This window comes from Cervus canadensis, chromosome 6 (assembly GCF_019320065.1).
Source record: "Cervus canadensis isolate Bull #8, Minnesota chromosome 6, ASM1932006v1, whole genome shotgun sequence".
Classification (NCBI taxonomy): Eukaryota; Metazoa; Chordata; class Mammalia; order Artiodactyla; family Cervidae; genus Cervus; species Cervus canadensis.
Genome location: NC_057391.1, coordinates 65646159 through 65669570, shown reverse-complemented (window position 1 = coordinate 65669570; position 23412 = coordinate 65646159). Strand labels below are relative to the sequence as shown.

At 40.1% G+C, this 23412-nt stretch overlaps 2 protein-coding genes across 5 annotated transcripts in view; both read left to right on the top strand.

Moving 5' to 3' along the window:
• ARMH4 (armadillo like helical domain containing 4) overlaps positions 1-23412 on the top strand; it is a 132418-nt gene that overhangs the window by 31730 nt on the left and 77276 nt on the right. For all 4 annotated transcript variants that reach the window (XM_043472188.1, XM_043472187.1, XM_043472186.1 and 1 more), the window contains exon 5: positions 18330-18584. In XM_043472188.1, coding sequence (XP_043328123.1) covers positions 18330-18584 — 255 coding nt within the window. The remainder of the gene's footprint in view (positions 1-18329; positions 18585-23412) is intronic.
• On the top strand, positions 4284-4863 carry LOC122443989 (iron-sulfur cluster assembly enzyme ISCU, mitochondrial-like). The gene has a single exon (XM_043472809.1). It carries the CDS (start codon positions 4284-4286, stop codon positions 4833-4835), a length of 552 nt encoding a protein of 183 aa, XP_043328744.1. The 3' UTR covers positions 4836-4863.

The window sequence follows — 23412 nt, the reverse complement described above, 5'->3', positions numbered from 1 at the left end:
AGAAACATTTAAAGCAGAATGTTTAATAAGCAATAACATTTGAGATTTTATCTAATTTAAAAATGCACTGCAAATTACAGATGCTCTTATGAGTGAAATCTGGAATTTGAAAATGGTGTTTGAAAAGCCAATAAACTCTCATTTAACTTACTAGACTTACTTTAAATGTAGATTATATGGATACTTTTGGAAACTCACTGTTTGGATTTCAGTTTCTGATGAAGACTCTGACAGACCCAGCCATAGCAAAATGACTAGGTCTTGCATAAAACACACACTTTAGTACATTAATGACAGTGCAGTCAGAAAAAAATCTTCAAGGATTGTACTTTTTAGCTCAGTCCATCCCAAAGTGAGCTGAAACCTAGCAAGTAAACTGTAAGGAGTAAGCAAATGAGAAAGGGAAAGGAACTCTAGGACAATAGTAATACCAGGAGTCAACATCTGGACTTGTAGCAGGAAGAGGAACCCAGGCTGAAATTCCCACATTAAGGCTGTGTCTTTAAGAGAGGAATAAAGCAGTTCCAGGTTTGTGTCATAACCTGAATCCCTACAGAAGCAGAGGTAAATCTTCGCTGGAGAAGAGCATGCCCAGTTGAAGTGCATTGTTTACCCACAGATTAAAATCAAGCAAATATAGTCTCATAATAAAAGATCAATAAACTGTCAAGGAAAAAAACAGCCATGACTGAGAGTCAGCAGAAAAGTCAAGTAATTGATTGACCTACTCCTTATCCAGGACCTTAGGTACTAAAATGATCAGAATAGAATATGAAATAACCATGTATAGAAAGATTAAAAGAAAGAAAAGATGAAATCACAAAAATTGTCAATAATAAGAGACTGACAAAAATGATCCAGCAGATTTTTTTTTAAAGAACAAATAAAGCATTTAGAAATAAAAATAAAATTGTTAGGGGAAAACTCTTGATAATTAAATGGTTAAATATGCAATAAGAGAGTTAGTGAATAGGAAAATCAGTTTGAAGACATTACAGTGTAGTACCAAGAGACAGCAAATGAGACGAGGGAAAAGCCCAGAAAAAGTGGGAAACATAGAGGAACAAATTCAAATATGTCAATAATGACAATAAATACAAGGGAACTAAATATGGTGTTAGCTGTGGGATTTTTATAAATTAAATGTCTTTTATCAGGTTGAGAAAGTTTCTGCCTTTTCCTAGTTTGCTGAGACTTCTGTTTTTGTTTGTTTTTGGCCATTAATGGATATTGGATTTTATCAAGTGCTTTTTCTGAATCTGTGTTTCTGTACCTATTGAGATGATGATACGGTTTTTCTGTTAATATGCTGAGTTATACTGATTGATTTTTGAATGCTAAGACAACTTTGTATTTTGGGGATAAGCCCAACTGTATCATTCTTTTAATGCATTGGTTTCAATGTGCTAAAGTTTTTGAACAAAATAGAATTTAAGACAAAATGCATGACATAAAAAACTACTGTACCAAACTATTAGAGAATACACAATACCTTAAAGCACACGGTAAATATTTACAGAAACTGATCATGTGCTAGACCATAAAGCCATCTTGACAAATTTCAAGAATTGATACCATGCAGGCCAATTCTCTGATGTCTGCTCAATTTAGACATTTAAAATAAAAAGATAAATTGTCCCATACCTTTGAAAATTAAAAAAAAATGTCTAAATAATTTATGTATCATTATAGTATAAAATAAGAGTAATTAAAAGTGAATCCTAGTGAAATATTATTTCAAAACTTGTAAGATGAAGATAAATGGATAAAGGGAAATAACCTTTATGGAGTAGGAAATGGCAACCCATTCCAGTATTCTTTTTTTTTTTTTTAATCTATTTATTTATTTGGCTGCCCTGAGTCTTAGTTGTGGAATGTGTACTCTTAATTGAGGCATGTGGGATCTAGTTCCCCGGCCAGGGATTGAACACAGGCCCCTTGCAGTGTCTTTGCTGCTGGACCACCAGGGAAGTCCTGCACTCCAGCGTTCTTGCTTGGAGAATCCCATGGACAGAGGAGCCTGGAAGGCTACAGATCATGGGGTTGCAAAGAGTCAGACACAACTGAAATGATTTCGCATAGCACATTTAGCCTTTAAAGCTTCTATTAGAAAAGAAGAAGGTCTGAGAATTAATGTCCCAGGCAGCCTCCACCTTAAGCTATAAAGACAAAAGAACCCCAAAGAAAATAGAAGGAATGAAGTAATAAAAATAAGACTTATTTTACTTTTCTGTTTCACTGATCCATGACAGCTTGACTAAGATTTTGTAAAATTTGTATGGAAGAACAAGGGTTCAGGAGATAATTGCCAGTCAGTGCACTGCTAAAGAAAAGGATTAGAGGAGAGGGACACTTGCTCTATCAGATATTAGGACTTATAAAACTCTTACTATATCTTTATATATTTAGGCAATGTGGTCATGGACAAGGATAATTAATATAACTAGTGGAACAGAATAGAGAGCCTTGAAACAGACACACTCCTATAGGGGTTCTTGATGTAGGAGAGAGAAGGTTTTACAGATCAGTGGGGAGAGCATTTTTTTTTCCCCATAAAAGTTCTGGGACAATTGGTTGTCCATATAGAAAAAATTAAATCAGAGTGAATATAACCTGATATACAGAAACTGTTCCATATGGTCTAAAACTGATGTGAAACATGAAGTTCAAAAACTTGAGAAAAATTATAGAATATCTCACTGCAGTAATGATACAGAAGGCTTTTTTAAAGTCATGCACAAAAATTGCTCACCATGAGGAAAAATGTTGATAAATTCAGCTGAAACTGAAAACTTTTATAAGAAGTTAACTAGAAGGGCAGCGAATGTACAACTTCTAAAGCTGGGGAAGGATGGGAATTCCCTGGTGGTCCAGTGGTTAAGGCACCTGTCTTTCACTGCTGTGGGTATGGGTTCAATCTCTGGTGGGGGAACTAAGATCCCACAAACCACGTGGCCAAGACAAAAAACTAGGGTAGGTATTTGTAATACATATAATTTTGTAATACATATAACTGATAAAGGATTGTGTCTAGAATAGTGAGAACTCCAAAAGATCAATAGGGAAATGATAGACAACCCAAAAGAAGAAGGAGCAAACATGATTAGACTGAGATACACAAACTTATGATCAAATATACAATCTCAGAAATAATTTATTACAAAAATGCAAATTACTTCTACAGTGACATACCATTTTATACACACTGGGTTAAAAAAAAAAGTGTGACAATAACAAAGGTTGGTGAGGATGTGGAGCTAAGGAAATATATCTAGACATTATTTAGAATGTTGAACACTTCTATTCCTTTGACCGAGCAAGTCTACTTTTAGGAACATGCCCTAAGGAAACCTTTGAATAGATCTATTAGAGATCATATATGAATGTTCATAACAGTACTATACATAGCAGCAAAAAATTGGCAACAACTAAATAACTCAAAAGTTTATTCACATAAGGCTAAATAAATAGTGCTAAGTCGCTTCAGTTGCTAAGTTGCTTCAGTTGTGTCTGACTCTGTGTGACCCCATAGACAGCAGCCCACCAGGCTCCTCTGTCCGTGGGATTCTCCAGGCAAGAGTACTGGAGTGGGTTGCCATTTCCTTCTCCAATAAATAATGACATGCTTGCAAAATGGAATACCATAAATTGGTGAAATTTACAAACTGGTATTTTGTTAGATGTGTGAAACTTAAAATCATAATTTTGAGTGGAAAAAGAGATCCTGAAATAAAACATTCAGTAATTTTTTTCTCCGTTACATGCTTCTTGTTGTTTTTCCAAAACATTAAAAAAAATTGAAGTATAGTTGATTTACAGTGTTTCAGGTGTACGGCAAAGTAATTCATCATTCAGTAATTTTTTATGATATTCAGGGGAAGTAGGTGGTTAAGATGATAGAGGAATATACAAATAGATGCCACAGTATTAGTAACATTCCAGTTTTTTCTTTTTAGCTGAATGTGAGTTCTCTGGGATTTATTTCATTATTAAGCTTAAGCATAAATATGATCTATATTCTCTTGTATATATCTAATATTACATGATAAAAATGTGAAAACAGTTGGCAGAAATGTTTAAGTTTTAAGAAATGTAACGAAATTCTATAAAGTCTAAGTCAGCTTAACATTGTGAGCTGCTGAATTTTGTGGTCATTATTTCAGTAGTTTCTGGGGTTCTTCAACCCCTTCCAATCCCAGGGAGCCATCTGCTGGAGAATTGCTTCAACTCCTTAAAACAAGATTCATTTTCTTTTCTGGCTCTTAAGTTTTGCACCCAATTTGATGCCCAAATTAAAAATAATTTGGAGGCAGGCGCAAGCCCGCAAGACGGCAGCGGCGGCTGGAGCAGGCCGGCTGAGGCGGGCGGCGTCGGCCCTGTTGCCCCGGGTCCCGCGCCTGCCCACCCGGGAGCTGTCAGCTCCCGCTCGGCTCTATCACAAGAAGGTTGTTGATCTTTATGAAAATCCCCGAAACGTGGGGTCCCTTGACAGGACATCTAAAAATGTTGGGACTGGATTGGTGGGGGCTTCAGCGTGTGGTGACGTCAAGAAATTACAGATTCAAGTGGATGAAAAGGGGAAGATTGTGGATGCCAGGTTTAAAACATCTGGCTGTGGTTCTGCCATTGCCTCCAGCTCGTTAGCCACTGAATGGATAAAGAGGAAGACGGTGGAGGAAGCCTTGACCATCAAAAACACAGGTCTCCCCGAGCAGCCGTGCCTCCCGCCTGTGACACTGCGCTGCTCCATGCTGGCTGAAGACGCCGTCAAGGCCGCCCTGGCTGATTACAGACTGAAAACAGAACCCGAAACAGAAGAGGCCGAGAAGAAATGAGCCCCTGGTGATGCCTGGAAGGTCCCACAGGCTGCGCGCCCCCCAGCCATGCAGACACAGAGGTGTTCAGAAGCCCTCTCACTACAGTAAATGTGCTCTGATATCCGTGCATGTGCTACTCACGTTGTGACTCTAACTCAAGCAAAATACACAGCCTAGGTGTTCCGGACCCTGAGGTTTCTTGCAGCTCACTGTGCTTGCCTTAGCTTTGCGTGTGTCTATTTCAATTTGTGTGTATGACCCCAAAACTGAAATCAATAGTGAAGTCTCTATTGATTTGGGTAGTCGTGAAGTGCGCAATATCTAATTTTACCTGAATCTTTTGGGGGAAAATTACCAGTAGAAGGCTTTGGTAAGATTATTTGGTAGGACCAAATAATAAGTATTGTACAAGTATTTATGTACAAGTATTATACATAAAACAGATTTTGCATCTATATAATAAAGGAATGTTGTAAGACAAAATAAATAAATTGGAAAATAAAAATAAAATGGAAAATTAAAGCAGTACCATCCCTAGTGCTTTAGTTGCTCTTTATGTGTGGAAACATATACAGTGGCTTTTGAATATATTGTATAGGGGCTCCCAGGAAAACACCTGCCAACAAACATTTCTTCTTTTAAAAGTCTGGCACTGGGATCTGTCAGAGCCTTTCCTTTTATAGGGGAAATGAGAGAAAGATTCATATATGCTTAGTTTCCACCCAGAGAATTCACCCTGTTTCTTTTCATTGTATCCTTCATCTTCACATGCCCTAATTTATGTGGCTTAGTTTTGAGTTTAAACTTTGTAAAGAGAAAAAGAGGTTTGACTCTTAAACCTAATGAATAAATAGGCAAAAGACAAGGATTCAAATTAATCACTGCTGTTCCAAAGAGTGTTAGTCGCTCAGTTGTTTCTGACTCTTTGCAACCCTGTGGACTGTAACCCACCAGGCTTCTCTGCCCATGAAATTCTCCAGGCAAGAATACTGGAGTGGGTAGCCATTCCCTTTCTCCAGGGAATCTTCCCAACTTTGACTGCCAGATGCGAGGAGCCAACTCATTGGAAAAGACCCTGATTCTGGGAAAGATTGAAGGCAAAAGGAGAAAAAGATGGCAGAGGACGAGATGGTTAGATAGCATCACCGACTCAATGAACATGAATTTGAGCAGACTCTGGGAGATAATGAAGAACAGGGAAGCCTGGTGTGTTGCAGTCCATGGGGTTGCAAAGAGTTGGATGTGACTTAGCAATTGAAAAATAAACAACAACAATTCCAAAGAGAAAGTTCAGGCAGTTGCCTATTCTTACTGTAAGTCAAGGATAGCCAGGTCATGTTGGGGAACAAGTGTTACTGATGGGGTTCTTCCTACTCCTATTATTGGGATGACAAATTCTCAACCAAGGGTTCCCCTTGGACTCATCAGTAATACTCTGGAAATGCTAGCTATGTCTATCTTCTGGAGCTCTAAAATTGTCTAAACTGTGATACAAATGGAATGAGAGAACTGGAGCATCTTTGGTGGGAACTGCTTATTAAATGGCAACTGGACCTTGCAGTAGAATCAGATTACTCAGGCCAGGACCACAGGAGAAACTTTCTCCATATCTTCTATTGATTTTGTTGGGGGAATCATGGCCCTGGCCCTGAAAGGAATGAAAACTTTTAGTTTTGGTAACCAGAGGTAGAAATGTTTGCAATAAATACAGAAAAGAGGCCTGACCTAGAGAGTCAAAAATTTGGGGTTTCACAAACTCGTTTGAGGCTCTGCTGTGATATTTGAACACCCCAAGGCAGTATATCACCAGTAAAGTAGATTGTAAGTAATACGGAATTTATAAAACTTGCTCTGCTTAGTCAAGGATGTACATTTGGAGGATAATCCCTGCACAGGCTTCTCACTGCAGTGGCTTCTCTTGTTGTAGAGCATGGGCTCTAGGGCTCGCAGACTTCAGTACTTGCGGCTCCTGGACTCTAGAGCACAGGCTCAGTAGTGTGGCTCACAGGTTTAGCTGCTCCATGGCATGTGGGATCTTCCTAGATGAGGGATCGAACCTGCATCTCCTATACTGGCAGGCGGATTCTTTACCAGTGAGACACTAGGGAAGCCCTGAGCAATGCTTCTTCCTACAGGTTCTTTTTCTTTTTTTTTGTTTTTGGTGCTACCTTTAGATAGAATGATTGTGCGTGTGTGTTTTATGTTGATCCACATGCTTCTTTGGGATTCAGATAAATGAAAATAAAATTTGGGGTTTATTTTAACAAAATTACAGAATCCAGAAAGCATTACCCTATAGCCATTAACATATAACCTGTTAGTGTTATTTGAATGAGTTCTTCATTTAGTTTTAGTTCTTTAAATCAGGGGTTTTGTTATTGTTTCTGGCCCAGTTTGCTGAATGCTTATTTCGTTTTGTTGTCCTTTGTTTTCAGAAGTGCTCATGACATCATTATTTCTCTTGGGTGTATCTGTTGAAAGACTGGCTAAATACAGATGAGTTTTTCTTCAGTTTTTATGAGCGAAAGCTGAATGCATACAACTCTGGGTTATTTTGTATCTGTCCATTTGATGTGTTGCCTTTGTGCTTATTGCAGGATTACTCGGAGGAACGTGTTACCCATTGCTTATTAAATGCTATTCTGTGTTTCCTTAGATCCAGCCAGTTGTTAAAAACATAGATCTAGTTCACTGACTATGCATTCACCCATCCATCCATTCATTCAACAAATATTGAGTAGTGACTTTTGCCAGGCACTGGGTTAGTCATTGGTGATACAACAGAGGACAAGATTATCCTTCCTTTATTCAACAGTTTCCCACCTTTTTTGGTCAAGGTGCTATAAAATACCTTAGTTTGCTAATATTAGAAAGGTGATCATACCTTTTTGTTACTGATCTGTAATAGTAGTCAATGTTCCACTGGAAATTGTGGTAGGGTACAGATTATATACTACTAAAGATGTTTAACAGCTACAGAATGATTGTAACCTTCTGAAAATAAGAAAATTCCCTGGCAGAAATTGATAACAAGAGAATAAGGCTAGACTGAAGGAGAACTCATACTGTTCATATGGTTCACGGGGTTCTCAAGGCAAGAATACTGAAGTGGTTTGCCATTCCCTTCTCCAGTGGAGATCCAGTCCATCCTAAAGGAAATCAGTCCTGAATATTCATTGGATGGACTGATGTTGAAGCTGAAACTCCAATACTTAGGCTACCTGATGCAAAAAACTGACTCATTTGAGAAGACCCTAATGCTGGGAGGGGTTGGGGGCAGGAGGAGAAGGGGATGACAGAGGATGAGATGGCTGGGTGGCATCACCGACTCAATGGACATGAGTTTGAGTAAACTCTGGGAGTTGGTGATGGACAGGGAGGCCTGGTGTGCTGCAGTCCAGGGATCGCAAAGAGTCAGACACAACTGAGCAACTGAACTGAACTGAAGGAGAACTGTCACTCCTGTAAGGCTTATATTCCTCTTCTTTTCTCTATGCAGTCTCTGACACTTCCTTCTGTCGCTATATCCTCGGATATACTCAGGTATTAAAAGTGAAACCTTATAAACTTCTTTGTGTTGAAGGACAGGGTTGGTGGTAAAAGAAGAAGACTTTTCTCTTTCATCCCACACATCAATCAGGGCCCTTCCTTTTCTGATGGTGTAAAAATTGTGTACTATTCAATCTAGTGTTTCTGAAGAAAGTGCTCCTCGGTTTTATCTTCTGACTTGGAGTTAGATGTCTTATGTCAGGCATTTCAGGTGAGGGAGGAGAAGGAAGACTTTACCAGGGTGGGTGGGTATGGGAGAGATCGAGATACCTTGACCTAAGCAAGGTCCTCTAAATTGCGTTGTGAAGGCAGCAGCTGTGGCCTAGATTTGCATAGATGCAGCTCTCTTCTCAGGATACAAAAGGATGGAGGAAGATGACTTTTGAGGTCCCTTTCATTATTTTGATAGCTCTGTGTTCCTCCTCCCACAGCTTTATTGACGTATAATTGACAAACTGTAGGATATTTAATGTGTACATCATGGTGATTTGATATACACATACATTGTGAAAGAATTTCCACCATCAGATTAATTAACACATTCATCATCTCATATATTTACTGTTTTAATTTTTGGTGAGAACATTTTAAGTTCTGTTCTCATAGCAGATTTCAGTTGTACGTTATGGTGTTATCAGCTATAGTGACCATGTTATACATTGGGTCCTCAAACTTTATCCATCTTATAAGTGAAAGTTTGTATCCTTTTACCAATTCCTCCTATTTTACCTCCATTCATAGACCCTGGCAATTACTTTTCTATTCTTTGTTTCTATGAATTAGACTTTTAATTCCACATATAAGTGATACCATGTAGTATTTGTCTTTCTCTGACTTATTTCACTTAGCATAATGTCCTCCAGGTTTATCCATGTTGCAAGTAACAGGATTTCTTTTTTTTTTGAAGGCTTAAATAATATTCCATTATATATATACACACACACATACGTGCAGGTATAATATAAATTGCATAGTATGAATAATATTCCATATATATAAATATTTATAAACATATACTACATCTTTATCCATTCATCCATTGACTGACACTTAGGTTGTTTCCATACTGTAGCTATTGTGGATAATGCTGCTGGGAACTTGGAAGTGCAGAGATCTCTTTGGGTTGAAGGTTTCATTTCCTTTGGATATATACCCAGAAGTGGGGTTTCTTTTGTGTGAAAGTGAAAGTGTTAGTCACTCAGTCGTGTCCGATTCTTTGTGACCCTGTGGACTGGAGTCCACCAGGCTCCTCTGTCCATGAATTCTCCAGGCAAGAATACTCAAGCGCGTAGCCATTCCCTTCTCTGAGGGATCTTCGCAACCCAGGGATTGAACTCTGGTCTGTCACATTGCAGGAAGATTCTTTTTTTTTTTTTTTGCAGGAAGATTCTTTATTGTCTGAGCCACCAGGGAAGCCCCTTGGATCATATAGTTAGCTTTTTTTTAGATAACGAATGAAAACCTACTGTGTAGCAGAGAACTCTATACCTAACTCTATACCTAAATGGGAAGGAAATCCAAAAAAGAGGAGATATATGTATATGTATGGGCTTAATAACCCAGATCTGAGGTTATTGATATTTCTCCTGGCAATCTTGATTCCAGCTTGTGCTTCATCCAGCCCAGCATTTCTCATGATGTACTCTGCATATAAATTAAATAAACATGGTGACAGTATACAGCCTTGATGTACTCCTTTTCCTATTTGGAACCAGTCTGTTGTTCCATGTCTAGTTCTAACTGTTGCTTCCTGACCTGCATACAGATTTCTCAGGAGGGAGGTCATGTGGTCTGGTATTCCTGTCTCTTTAAGAATTTCCCACAGTTTGTTGTGATCCACATGGTCAAAGGCTTTGGCATAGTCAATAAAGCAGAAATAGATGTTTTTCTGGAATTCTGTTGCTTTTTCTAAGAGAGAGTGGATGTTGGCAGTTTGATCTCTGGTTCCTCTGCTTTTTCTAAATCCAGCTTGAACACCTGGAAGTTCATGGTTCATGTACTGTCGAAGCCTGGCTTGGAGAATTTTGAGCACTACTTTGCTAGCGTGTGAGATGAGTGCAATTGTGTGGTAGTTTGAGCATTCTTTGGCATTGCCTTTCTTTGGGATTGGAATGAAAACTGACCTTTTCTAGTCCTGTGGCCACTGCTGAGTTTTCCAAATTTGCTGGCATATTGAGTGCAGCACTTTCACAGCATCATCTTTCAGGATTTGAAATAGCTCGACTGGAATTCCATCACCTCCACTAGCTTTGTTCGTAGTGATGCTTCCTAAGACCCACTTGACTTCACATTCCAGGATGTCTGGCTCTAGGTGAGTGTGAGTGATCACACCATTGTGATTATCTGGGTTGTGAAGATCTTTTTTGTACAGTTCTTCTCTGTATTCTTACCATCTCTTCTTAATATCTTCTGCTTCTGTTAGGTCCATACCACTTCTGTCCTTTATTGAGCCCATCTTTGCAGGAAATGTTCCCGTGGTATCGCTAATTTTCTTGAAGAGATCTCTAGTCTTTCCCATTCTGTTGTTTTCATCTATTTCATTGCATTGATCACTGAGGAAGGCTTTCTTATCTCTCCTTCCTATTCTTTGGAACTCTGCATTCAAATGGGTATGTCTTTCCTTTTCTCCATTGCCTTTCACTTCTCTTCTTTTCACAGGTATTTGTGAGGCCTCCTCAGACAACTGTTTTGCCTTTTTGCATTTCTTTTTCTCGGGGATGGTCTTGATCCCTGCCTCCTGTCCAATGTCATGAACCTCCGTGCATAGTTTTTAATGCACTCTGTCTATCAGATCTAATCCCTTGAATCTATTTGTCACTTCTACTGTATAATCATAAGAGATTTGATTTAGGTCATACCTGAACGATCATACCTAGATGGTTTTCCCTTTCCCTAACCTGCATCCCTATGCAGATGACACCACCCTTACGGCAGAAAGTGAAGAAGAACTAAAGAGCCTCTTGAGGAAAGTGAAAGAGGAGAGTGAAAAAGTTGGCTTAAAACTCAAAATTCAGAAAACTAAGATCATGGCATCTGGTCCCATCACTTCATGGTAAATAGGTGGGGAAGCAGTGGAAACAGTGACAGACTTTATTTTTTTGGACTCCAAAATAACTGCAGATGGTGACTACCGCCATGAAATTAAAAGATGCTTGCTCCTTGGAAGAAAGTTTATGACCAACCTGGACAGCATATTAAAAAACAGAGACATTACTTTGCCAACAAAGGTCCATCTAGTCAAAGCTATGGTTTTTCCAGTAGTCATGTATGGATGTGAGAGTTGGACTATAAAGAAAGCTGAGTGCCAAAGAATTGATGCTTTTGAACTGTGGTGTTGGAGAAGACTCTTGAGAGTCCCTTGGATGGTAAGGAGATCCAACCAGTCCATCCTAAAGGAAATTAGTCCTGTATATTCATTGGAAAGACTGATGCTGAAGCTGAAATGCCAATACTTTGGCCACCTGATGCGAAGAACTGACTCATTGGAAAAGACCCGTATGCTGGGAAAGATTGAAGGCAGGAGGAGAAGGGGATGACAGAGGATGAGATGGTTGGAGACGCAATGGACGTGAGTCTGAGTAAACTCCAGGAGTTGGTGATGGACAGGGAGGCCTGGTGTGTGCAGTCCATGGGGTCACAAAGAATCAGACACAACTGAGCAACTGAACTGAACTGAACTAAATGACCCAGATAGCCATGATGGTGTGGTCACTCACCTAGAACCAGAAATCCTGGAGCCTGAAGTCAAGTGGGCCTTAGGAAACATTACTATGAACAAAGCTAGTAGAGGTGATGGAATTCCAGCTGAGCTATTTCAAATGCTAAACGATGATGCTGTTAAAGTGGTGCACTCAATATGCCAGCAAACTCAGCAGTTGACTGGTAAATGTCGGTTTTCATTGCAGCCTCAAAGACGGGCAGTGCCAAAGAATGTTCAAATACAATTGTGCTCATTTTACATGCTAGCAAGGTAATGCTCAAAATCCCTCAAGCTAGGCTTCTACAGTCTGTGAACCAAGAACTTCCAGATATACAAACTGGATTTAGAAAAGGCAGAGGAACCAGAGATCAAATTGCCAACATCCATTGGATCATAGAAAAAGCAAGAGAACTCCAGAAAAAATCTACTTCTATTTCATTGGCTATGCTAAAGCTTTTGACTGTGTGGATCACAACAAACTGTGGAAAATTCTCAAAGAGATGGTAATACCAGACCATTTTGTCTACCTCCTGAGAAACTTGTATGCAGGTCAAGAAGCAGCAGTTAGAACTGGATATGGAACAATGGACTGGTTCAGAATTGGGAAAGGAATTCATCAGTGTTATATATTGTCACCCTGCTTATTTAAGTTATATGCAGAGTACATCGTGGGCTGTATGAAGCACAAGCTGGAATCAGGATTGCCAGGAGAAATATTGGTAACCTCAGATATGCAGATGACACCACTCTAATGGCAGAGAGCAAAGAGGAACTAGAGAGCCTCTTGATGAAAGTGAAAGAGGAGAGTGAAATAGTTGGCTTAAAACTCAACATTCAAAAAACAAAGATAATGACATCCAGTCCCATCACTTCATTGCAAATAGATGGGGAAACAGTGACAGACTTCAGTTTCTTGGGCTCTAAGATCAGTGCACTGACTGCAGCCATGAAATGAAAAGACGCTTGCTCCTTGGAAGAAAAGCTACGACAAACCTAGACAGTATATTTAAAAGCAGAGACATCACTTTGCAGATAAAAGTCCTTATAGTCAAAGCTATGGTTTTTCCAGTAGTCATGTACATATGCGATAGTTGGACCATAAAGAAGGCTGAGGGCTGAAGGCTGATGCTTTTGAATTGTGGTGCTGGAGAAGACTTTTGAAAGTCCCTTGGAAGCATGGAGATTAAACCAATTGATCCTAGAGGAAATCAACCCTGAACATTCATTGGAAGGACTGATGCTGAAGCTGAAGATCCAATAGTTTGGCCACCTGATGCAAAGAGCCGACTCATTGGAAAAGACCCTGATGCTGGGAAAGACTGAGGACAAGAAAAGAAGAGAAGACAGAGGATGAGATGGTTGTATGGCATCACCAACTCAATGGACATGAGTTTGAGCAAAGTCTGGGTGATAGTGAAGGACAGGGAAGCCTCGTGTAAAGCCTTCCATGGGCTCACAAAGAGCTGGACATGATTGAGCAACTGAAAAACAACAACATGGGCTTCCCAGGTGGCTCAAGTGGTCAAGAACTTGCTTGACAGTGGAGGAGACATAAGAGATGTAGATTTGATCCCTGGATTGGGAAGATCCCCTGGAGATGGGCATGGCAACCCACTCCTGTTTTCTTGCCTGGAGAATTTTCTACAGACAGAGGGTCTTAACGGGCTACAGTCCATAGGGTTGCAGAGAGTCAGACACGACTGAAGCGACTTAGTACGCGTGCATGTATGTGTATGGCTGAGTCACTTGGTTATATAGCAGGAACTGACATAGCAGTGTGGAGGAACTATACTCCAATTTAAAAATAATAATAATAATGATAAAATAAAAAAGAGCTAACCAGCCTTGGTTAGCTGACTATTTTTAAATTAAAGTATAGTTACTTTGCACTGCTCTGTCAGTTCCTTCTGTACAGCAAAGTGAATCAGCCATGTGTATACCTTTATCCCATCTTTTTTGGATTTCCTTTCCATTTAGGTCAATGCAGAGCACTGGGAGAGTTCTCTGTGCTATATAGTAGGTTTTCTTTAGTTATCCCTTTTATACATTGTGGTGTATATATGCTGTCTTCCATGGTGGCTTAGACGGTAAAGAACCTGCCAGCAATGCTGGAGACCTGGGTTCGATCCCTGGGTCGGGAAGATCCCCTGGAGAAGGGAATGGCAACCCTCTCCAGTATTCTTGCCTGAGAAATCCCATAGACAGAGGAACCTAGTGGGCCACATTGCATGGGGTCACAAAGAGTTGGAGATGACTGTGTGACTAACACTCTACCCTTCCATAGTGGATGTATGTGTCAGTCTCTGTCCCCCAGTTCAGTCCACCCACCCCTTTCTACTTGGTATCGTGTCCTCTCTGTTTGTGTCTCTGTTTCTGCTTTGCAAATAATACCATCTGTACCATTTTTCTAGGTTCCACATATATGCGGTATCTGTTTTAGCTGTGTATTTTAAAGAGGAGGAGCTAACAACACATTGAGGACCAAGTATAAGTTATCCTTGGTGGTTGGTGGTGGTCAGAGGACAATGGTTCAGTGATAAAAGCTGGAAATCGAGGGCTCAGAGCTCTGGCTTCGCCTTTGCGTTCTCAGGGGGTCAGAATCATGTTGTTATGAGTTTCCTATCAAGAACAACCCTCTAGGTTTGTGGAGAGGAAAAGTAACTAAAAGTGATTTTACAAAGTTTAAAGATAAAGAAATTTTCTTTTTAGACAGAAATCACCAATTTCTGTCTACAGGAGGATGGTCAGTAAAATTGTCAAAAAGCCTTAATGATTCCTGATAGTTTTCTCCATAATCCAGTGACTCTGTTACTTTTTCCTATCCACCTTCCTTCTCAGCTTCTCTTTAACTGGAGTCCCTGGCCCATCTTTTTTCCCCTCCAGCTTTATTGAGATATTAATGACATATAACATATGTAAGTTTAAGATGTATAAGGTGATGATTTGATACACACACACACATATATGTATATATATTGTAAAATTATTACTGCAGTAAGGTTAGTTTGCACTTCCATCCCCTCAAGTAATTACCATTTTTTGGTTTGGTGATACTGTTTAAGATCTATTGTCTTAATAACTTTCAAGTATATAATACAGTGTTAATCATAGTCACCATGCTTTAGGTTAGATCCCCAGAAATTACACATCATATTGTTGGGAGTCTGTATCCTTTTCTGGTTCATCTTTATACTCACTCTCTTCACACACAAGCTACTGCTCCTTCCTTAGCTGAGCTGTCCTAGCAAAACTTGGCCCTGGTTAAATGTCTCTGCCTACTCTACTCCTCCACCCACCGATTCAGTAATGTGGCTGAAGAAAAACACACGATCATCTTAGTATGCTTTGCTTTAAATTTATAACATTACAGATGGACTCACGTGGACTCATAGGGTTGCCTGGCAATCTGACCACACCCACCAGTTTTGTATTGGACCAAGGAAAGAAATATGACAGCTTTCACATGCTCCCCCCACCAAATCTAGCCACCCGCCTGCACCCGTGCCCCTGCAGAGGTGGATGTGTCCAAGCTGGCCATGCACTGCATTCCCTCCCCTCTCCGGAATAGCAGAGAAGCCAATCTTATGTGGTGGACACTGTGTGCCACGCTTAGTTCTAAGTACCTGATATGTTAACTAATGTAATCCTTACAACCGCCCTGTGTGGTCGGACTCATACCAGTTTTACCATGAGGGAGCTGAGGCACGCCAGAATTCAGTAATTTGTCTGAATCCGCTCAGCCATAAGTTTAAGTGGCTCCAGAGTCCATGTGTATCATCTCTCTATCATACCTCATCTCAAAGGACATTTCTCCTGCTGCTCTTCCTTCCTGCATCATCAATTCCCTCCTTTCTACCAGATCTTATTTATCAATTACAAGCAAATTCTAACAGTTTCTGCTTTCAGAACCTACCCTTGACCCCATGTCTCCCTCCAGTTATCCCCTAATGTCCCTGATCTCTTTTCCAAATTTCTTGTGTTTTCTTTACCTATATCTGCTTCCTTTTCCCCAATTTACTTTGAAAGCACTTCTGTCTGACTTTTGTCCCTACCATTCCGGGAATACAAATTTTGTCAAAGCCATGAATGACTTCCCACATGTCTAAACCAGAGGGACAGTCGTAGTTTCTTACTCAGAAATGTTTTCTTCTCTTGTCTTGGTTTTCTCCTGCGGTCACCTCTCTGTCTCCTTTGCTGGATCTCCCCCTGCTGGCTAACCTCTGAATGTTTGATTGTCCAGGGCTTGGGCTGGCCCACTTCCCTTTCATCCATTCTCATTCTCTTGATGATCTCAGTCTGTGTCAAGGCCTTTAAATATAATTTATAAGTTGATGACTCCTAGGTTTTGATTTCTAGCTTTGACCTTCCTTAGACTTCCAGCATTTCCATTTGGCTGTCATAGGCACAAGCATCACCCAATTAATATATTTCATATAAAATTCTTGATTTGGCTCTTTAGTTCTCATTTTTAGTAAAGTGAGATCTTCCTCTCACATCCCATATTGTAATTACCAACAGGGCTCTACCTTCAAATTACATCTGAGGTCTGATCACCTCTCTTTTTTTCCAGGACTGCACCCTCATCCGAAGCATCATCATCTATTCCCTGGGTTTTGCAATAGCCTCCTATGTGTCTCCTTGCTTTGTCTCTTGCTCTAATAGAACCTGCTCTCCACCCTGCAGCCAGCCATTCTTTACAAACATGCTTTAGATGTGGCCTCTGCTTATCCCTGATTCCTTGCTTCATGTATTCTTTCTGTCACTCACTGCCTCTCAGCCCAATCTTCTTTGCCATTCTTTGAACACAGTAAGCAGACATATGCCTCAAGGCTTTGCCTTTGCTATTCCCCCTGTCCTCCTCTGCTGGGAATCTTTAATGATCTAAATTAAACAAAAGAATTCATTATTTTGGTATGATCTTTGTTCAAACTTTACCTTATTAGACAAACTTTCCTTGATCTTGCCATCTAAAATAGTAGCACCTGGCATTTTCTGTCTTCTTGCCGGTTTTAATCAGAGTGCAGTATATTGCATATCTATTTATATATCTCTTTGTTTGCTGTATGTCTCCTGAGTGATGTGTCAGCTCCACGAAGGCAGAGACATTATTGTGGTATTCCTAGTGCCTGGAACTAGGTGCTTGATAAATATTTGTTTAATTTTTGGAATAGGGGCAGGTATTAAATCCTATGAAGTTAAAGGATATATAAGAATGAAAAAGATTAGAAGTAATAACTTTTAAGTTAAGAAAATCTGTAAATGATAGCTGAAAAGGAGAAAATTGTCTGGAAGAAGGAGAGTCTCTGAATTCTTAGGTGGCTTTAATCCTCTGTCTTCTCTTCAGCTGTCAAAGAGAGTTCCATGTTATGGTCACCACTGTGTTCAGAGCCAAGAAGGAGACCAAGGAAAAGGCCGTCGATGGATTTTGTGGGCCCTTATTGGGGGCTTCAGGAGTGCCTTTATAATGTGGATGGAGGCTCAGCGTATTCCTGGAAAATTAACATTAATGAAATAAAATGAAATTGGGATCTTATGTTCCTTAAACCTACACCTCTTGAAGCATCACAGATGACACATTATGTATTTAACTCTTAAGATGATGGTAACGATAGTGATTTTTTCTCACCTGTTTCTTTTCTGACTGTCCTTGATCAATGTATCATTTCCCGATTCCCTTTAGAATTGGATTGAAAACGTTCATGTGACGTTTCCCCGTTTCTTGGGTCCTTCCTCTGTAAGGAGAATAGATGCATGAGTGGATTTATGTACCTCTCAGTTAACATTGTTGTGAGTTCTACTCACTGGTGTGGAAGAAGAGCAGAAAGAAAACTATGTCAACATAATGAATTCTCTTGTTTAGTATTATGAGATAGAGACTGGAACACTTCTTTTAAATTCTATTAGTATCTCAGTGAGCTTTCTAACAGACAGATCTGTAATGATCTCCAGAAAACAGGAAGATAATGTTTGCTACCCTTTTAAATATAAATACGATATTAACAAAATCCCTATTACCTGAACTTTAACTCCCAATAAACATGATGCAGGATAATTATCTGACATAACTGTGGTTTTGAAAGTTTAAAATGTAGGCATAGGGTGGGCATGCTATCCTGCAAAGCTTTTCTTGCTCAACTTTGACAATAAAATATGTTTTAAAAGGCCAGTCATGTCTATTTTGTAGTGCTTAAGTCATTTCAAAAGATTCATCTGTATGCACTGCCTGTATTTCTTCATGTTACCTTTGCTTTCTTCTTTCTTAGAGGGAGAAGATGATGAAGATGAAGAGGATGAAGAGGAAGAGGATGAAGAGGAAGAAGATGAGGAGGAAGATGAGGAAGATAAAGATGCCGACTCCCTGGACGAGACCTTGGGTGACACCGAGCTGCCTGGGTTCACGCTCCCTGGCATCACGTCTCAGGAACCTGGCTTAGAGCAGGAAAACGTGGTCTCTTTGGAGGGAGTCACCTTCCAGGTGCCAGATGCCATCCAGTGGGAACAGCAGAATCAGGGCCTGGGTAAGAGTCATGGGTGTTTCTCTCCTTCCTCCCTCCTCTCATCTTACTTTTCTTAGGCGACAACTTTGTTTTACTGGCATTGATTGTGGAGCAAAATGGATTTTCTTTTTATGGATGTTTCATTTGGGAAGTAGTTCTCACTTCTTTCTCAAGTATGTTTATATTTATGCTCTTCGGTAGCCAGGTTCCAGTCTCCATCTGCCCATAAAGAGCACGGTTATCTTAATTTTTGGAAGGAGTTCCAATGTTCCTTCCCAACTGGAGGACAGCTGTTGGCTCTGGGAGGACTTCCAATCGGGGCAGAATTGTGTGTAACCAGTCAGCTGCCCAAAGAGGCATGAATGGACTGGAGTCAGAAAGCAAATGTATTTGGTCATCCCCTCCTTTTAGTATTTCCTCCCTGGGGAAGTTCTTCCTTCACTTCTGGGTGAGCTTTTAGCCATCCCAGTACGTTTCTGCTTATTCTTGTGGTTGAATTTCATCATCAAATACAATCTCTTTTTATCACTTGGTGTCCAGACAACCCCAAGCTTACTCTCTCTTGGGAATGGCCTGGATTTTTGGTGAGAGACTCCCTGGAGGCAGGCTGACCCCAACCTTGATACTCTCTTCTGGTCAGCAGGGATGGTCCTCTGTCTCTTCTTAACTTTTTCTGGAGAGATGCTGTTTAGCTCTGGGTGATTGAGGCCTCACTCTCTTGACCTGAGGGGAAGTGACCTCTGCTCCAAAGAAATCTCCTCCCTGAAGCTCTCTTGGTCTTTAAAAGGTCCGAGGATACCTTCAGTGCAGCAGAGGTTTGATTTAACAGTCATATAACCAGTGTTTGGAGTATTTCATTGAAAATTTGGATGTTGATCTCAGATTTTGCTGTGGAATATCATACTAGTGTATCTTGGTGCCTTGGTTGAAACTTTCAATTTAGAATCTAATTATGTATGATTTCTTAAAGATTGTCCTCCTCTCCTCCCATGAAAACCCTTTCAGATTAGCAGTGAGAAAGGGTAAGTGCATTATAATGAGTATGGAGTGGGGAAAAATCGCACTGTCTGTTTATCACAGGATTGAGTAGTTTAAGAGAAGCTCTCTTGCTTTTTTAAAAGCTCAAACTAAAGTTGTTAAAACCTTTAAAGATTTGCAGTCTAAGGAGGAATCCTTTCCATAATCTCTAGAACTAAGGGAACATGTATAAGGATCTTTAACATCATCTTCTCTTCCCTTATAGAGTTTTTTTTGTGAGCTGTCTTTTCGATGTGGTTAATTAATTTATCCAAAAAGCAGAACCCCTACTATGTTCCTTTGTAAGGTGTTGGAAACAGAAAAAAACCAGGCAGTGCTTTTTCTTGATTAGAGCAGAGCCCATTCACAAAGGTATCAGTGCAGGGTGGGTGAATTCTATGATAAAAGTAGGTTATAGGAGGGCAGAGTAGAAGTGTAGGAGGCCATCTAGAGTCGCTTGGAGAGTTCAGAGCTGTCACCTGAAGGATATATAAATAGAAGATAGCTTGCAAGGAAAAGAGACCAAAGAAAGAACATACACAAAGGCATTGGAAAGATGAGAGAGTGTGGCATAATACAGATGGGCTGGCAAAGAAGTGTAAGTGGATAAAAAGAAGTTCTAGGAGATATAACAGCAGACAAGGCTGGAAAGGTAAGCAAGGATGAATCACGAAGTGCTTTGACTGCCAAGAGGTTTTCACTTGTCCTTTATGAAAACTGTTCTGGTGATAGTGCGGTGGAGGAGGAGGGGAGGAGCATGAGGTTGGGGAGAGAGAAAAAGGCCCCTTATGAGATCCGTGAAATGTCTATGTGAGACATAAAGGGTATGAAGTAAGACAGGAAGTGCGATGAATAAAAAAGAATCAACCCGAGAGCTTTTGTCATAGGTACTAACTGATTTGGGGGATTGAGGAAAAATAGAGAGTTGAGGATGATTTATGGGTTTTTCGATTGGGTGAACAGGTGGAGGGTGATGCCTCTGATGAAGAGAGGGAATAGAGGGAGCAATGTGAACTTGGCATTTTAGGGAGATGATGAGCTAGTTTTGGGCATGTTGAATATGAGGAGCCTGTGAGGTGTCCAGGAGGGTCTTAGATTTTGTGTCTTGAATTCAGGGAAGAGGACTGGGACTGAGAAGTTATTCCAGGTTTATCACCCTCTAGGTTGGCATAAAGGTTGTAGTTGAAATGTAGCTGGGATATCCTGTGGAATGTGCTTATGGTAAAGAGAGGAGGTGATAAAGGATGTGTTTCCAGTGGGCAGGCAGACGGTATTAGTATATGTGCATACAATGCTATATTTACTAAGTTATTTTCTGAACAAATTTGGCATGTAATTGGGCAGTAATTACTTTAAAAATATACCAAAGGAAACTGCCAAAACCTCATAAGTATATAAAAATATTATCAAAATATTACAAAACAAACACAAACACTGACCTGGGGACGTGTGAATAAATATTTGGTCTCTTCAGGCCTGAACAGGTCTGAAATAAACCTGTTCCACAACTGGTTGAAATGAATGAAATGAAATGCAAAATACCAATGTAATTTATTACAGAGGTTAAACAGAAAAATCTACACGTCAAGTGACTCCTCAGGTAGTAGACTATAAGATGAAAGGATCATGGACAGTTGAACAGTCTTTTAAATATGGATTGGGTGAATATTCAGGGACTGTACCCCATTCCTGGAGAGAGGGTTGTTTTTGTACCCTCTCTGTAGGGAGAAGTACTACAGGGAGATCATATGGCCTCTATTCCTGGATTGTCGTCTAGGAAGCCAATTTCCACCACTTAAGAAGTTGGCATACCATCTATGATAATGATAAGCAATTGGAGGAGCTGTGAATCTTAGAAAGATTTGTAGAGGCTACAGTTCAAGGCTAACATGATCATTTGAGCTCTAGCCTTACCATGTTCCTCAGCACAAATTTACCGCTGAAAAGGAGCCCAATTTTTAAGAAATCAACTTTATTGAGGTATAAACTACATACAGTAAACTGCACTCAGAGTATGCAATTCGAGTCTTGTACACATCCATATAGCCTCCATCTCATTGAAAATGCAGAATTTCTATCTCTTGCCCTTTGTCCCCCCAGTTATTCCTCATGTCCTATGCGGTCCATCCCTCTCTCAGTCCTCAATCCCAGGTAACTGCTGATCTACATTTATTACTACAGGTTAGGTTACATTTTCTAAAATTTTATATACATAGAATCATATAATACATACCCTTATGTGTCTAGCTTCTCTCACATAGCATAATGATTTTGAGATTCAACCATGTTGTTGTTGCTATCAGTAATTTGTTCCCCCTTTTTAAAATTAAAAAAAATTTGTATTTATTTGGCAGCATCATGTCATAGTTGCAGCATGTGGGCTCTTCATTGTGATGTGTAGTCTTTTTCTCTAGTTGCAGCATGCACGTAGGCTTAGTTGCCCTGAGGCATGTGGAATCCCACCCAGGGATCAAACCTGCATTGGAGGATGGATTCTCAATCACTGGACCACCAGGGAAGTCCCTAATTTGTTCTGGTTTTATAGCTGTGTAGTAATCAACTGTATGGATATGCTACATCTTGTTTATCTCATCACCTGTTGAACATTTGGGTTTTCCCCAGTTTTTGGTTAATAGCAACTACATTTTAAGGTGTGTAGGGCATGAGATGGAAGGTGAATAGCCCAGCTGTCCCCTTGTCCTGCCTCCTGATTCCAGCCTCCATGCATGGCTAAAGTTTCTTAAATTAGTAATACCAATTTAGTGATTTGTTATCACTAAGGTGATTTGTCACTTTAAAAAGTGAGTTTGGACTTCTCTGGTGCTTCAGTGGTTAAGAATTTGCCTTGCCTGCAAGGGAGTGGCTTGATCTCTGGTCTGGGAAGATCCCACATGCCTCGGAGCAACTAAGCCTGTGTGTCACAACTACTGAGCTCACGAGCTGCAACTACTGAAGCCTTTGTCGCTAGAGCCTGTGCTTCTCAACAAGAGAAGCCGCTGCAATGAGAAACCCTCACAATGCGACAAAGAGATGCCCTGGCTTGCTGCTGCTTGAGAAAGCCCATGTGCAGCAACAAAGACCCACCACAGCCAAAAATAAATAGACTAAATCAATCAATTAATCAGTCTTTTTTTTTAAAGTGATTTCCCCAAGTCCTGACATTTTGTTTTATATCAGATTTTTTCTTTTTATAAAATTTACCATTTCCCTGGATGTCTCTTACCTTTTGCTGCCACTTCTTTTCCTGAAAAATTCAATTTGCCAACATGTTTTTAGTGTTCTAATTTTCATGGGAACCAAGACAAGGAGGAAATCTAATTTAAAGTCCTTCCAGTTTTCTACTGTGGGAAGACTGGGCTGGGTTAGTAGTGCTTGTGTCTAGGATTTTATTAGCTCACCATCTTTTTCTTGGAGGGACAGGAAAGAAGTTACTAGTTTACTAGTAACGAGTAACGAGTTACTAGTTTACTAGTAATGAGTAATGAGTTACTAGTTTACTAGTAACTCAAAGCCACTGACAACTTCTGGGTCAGTATTAATTGATACAGTTTCCTAAATGCTCTCAAATCACATGATAAAGAGGGACCTCTCCCCTGTTTGTGAGGGATTTTGTGGTACCAAGAATAATGGCTCCCCGATTGGCTCAGACAGTAAAGAATCTGCCCACAAAGCGGGAGACCCAGGATTGATCCCTGGGTTGGGAAGACCCCTGGAGAAGGGAAAGACTACCCACTCCAGTATTCTTGCCTGGAGAATTTCATGGACAGAGGAACCTGGCAGGCTGCAGTCCACAGGGTCACAAAGAGTCTGATACTACTGAGCGACTAACACT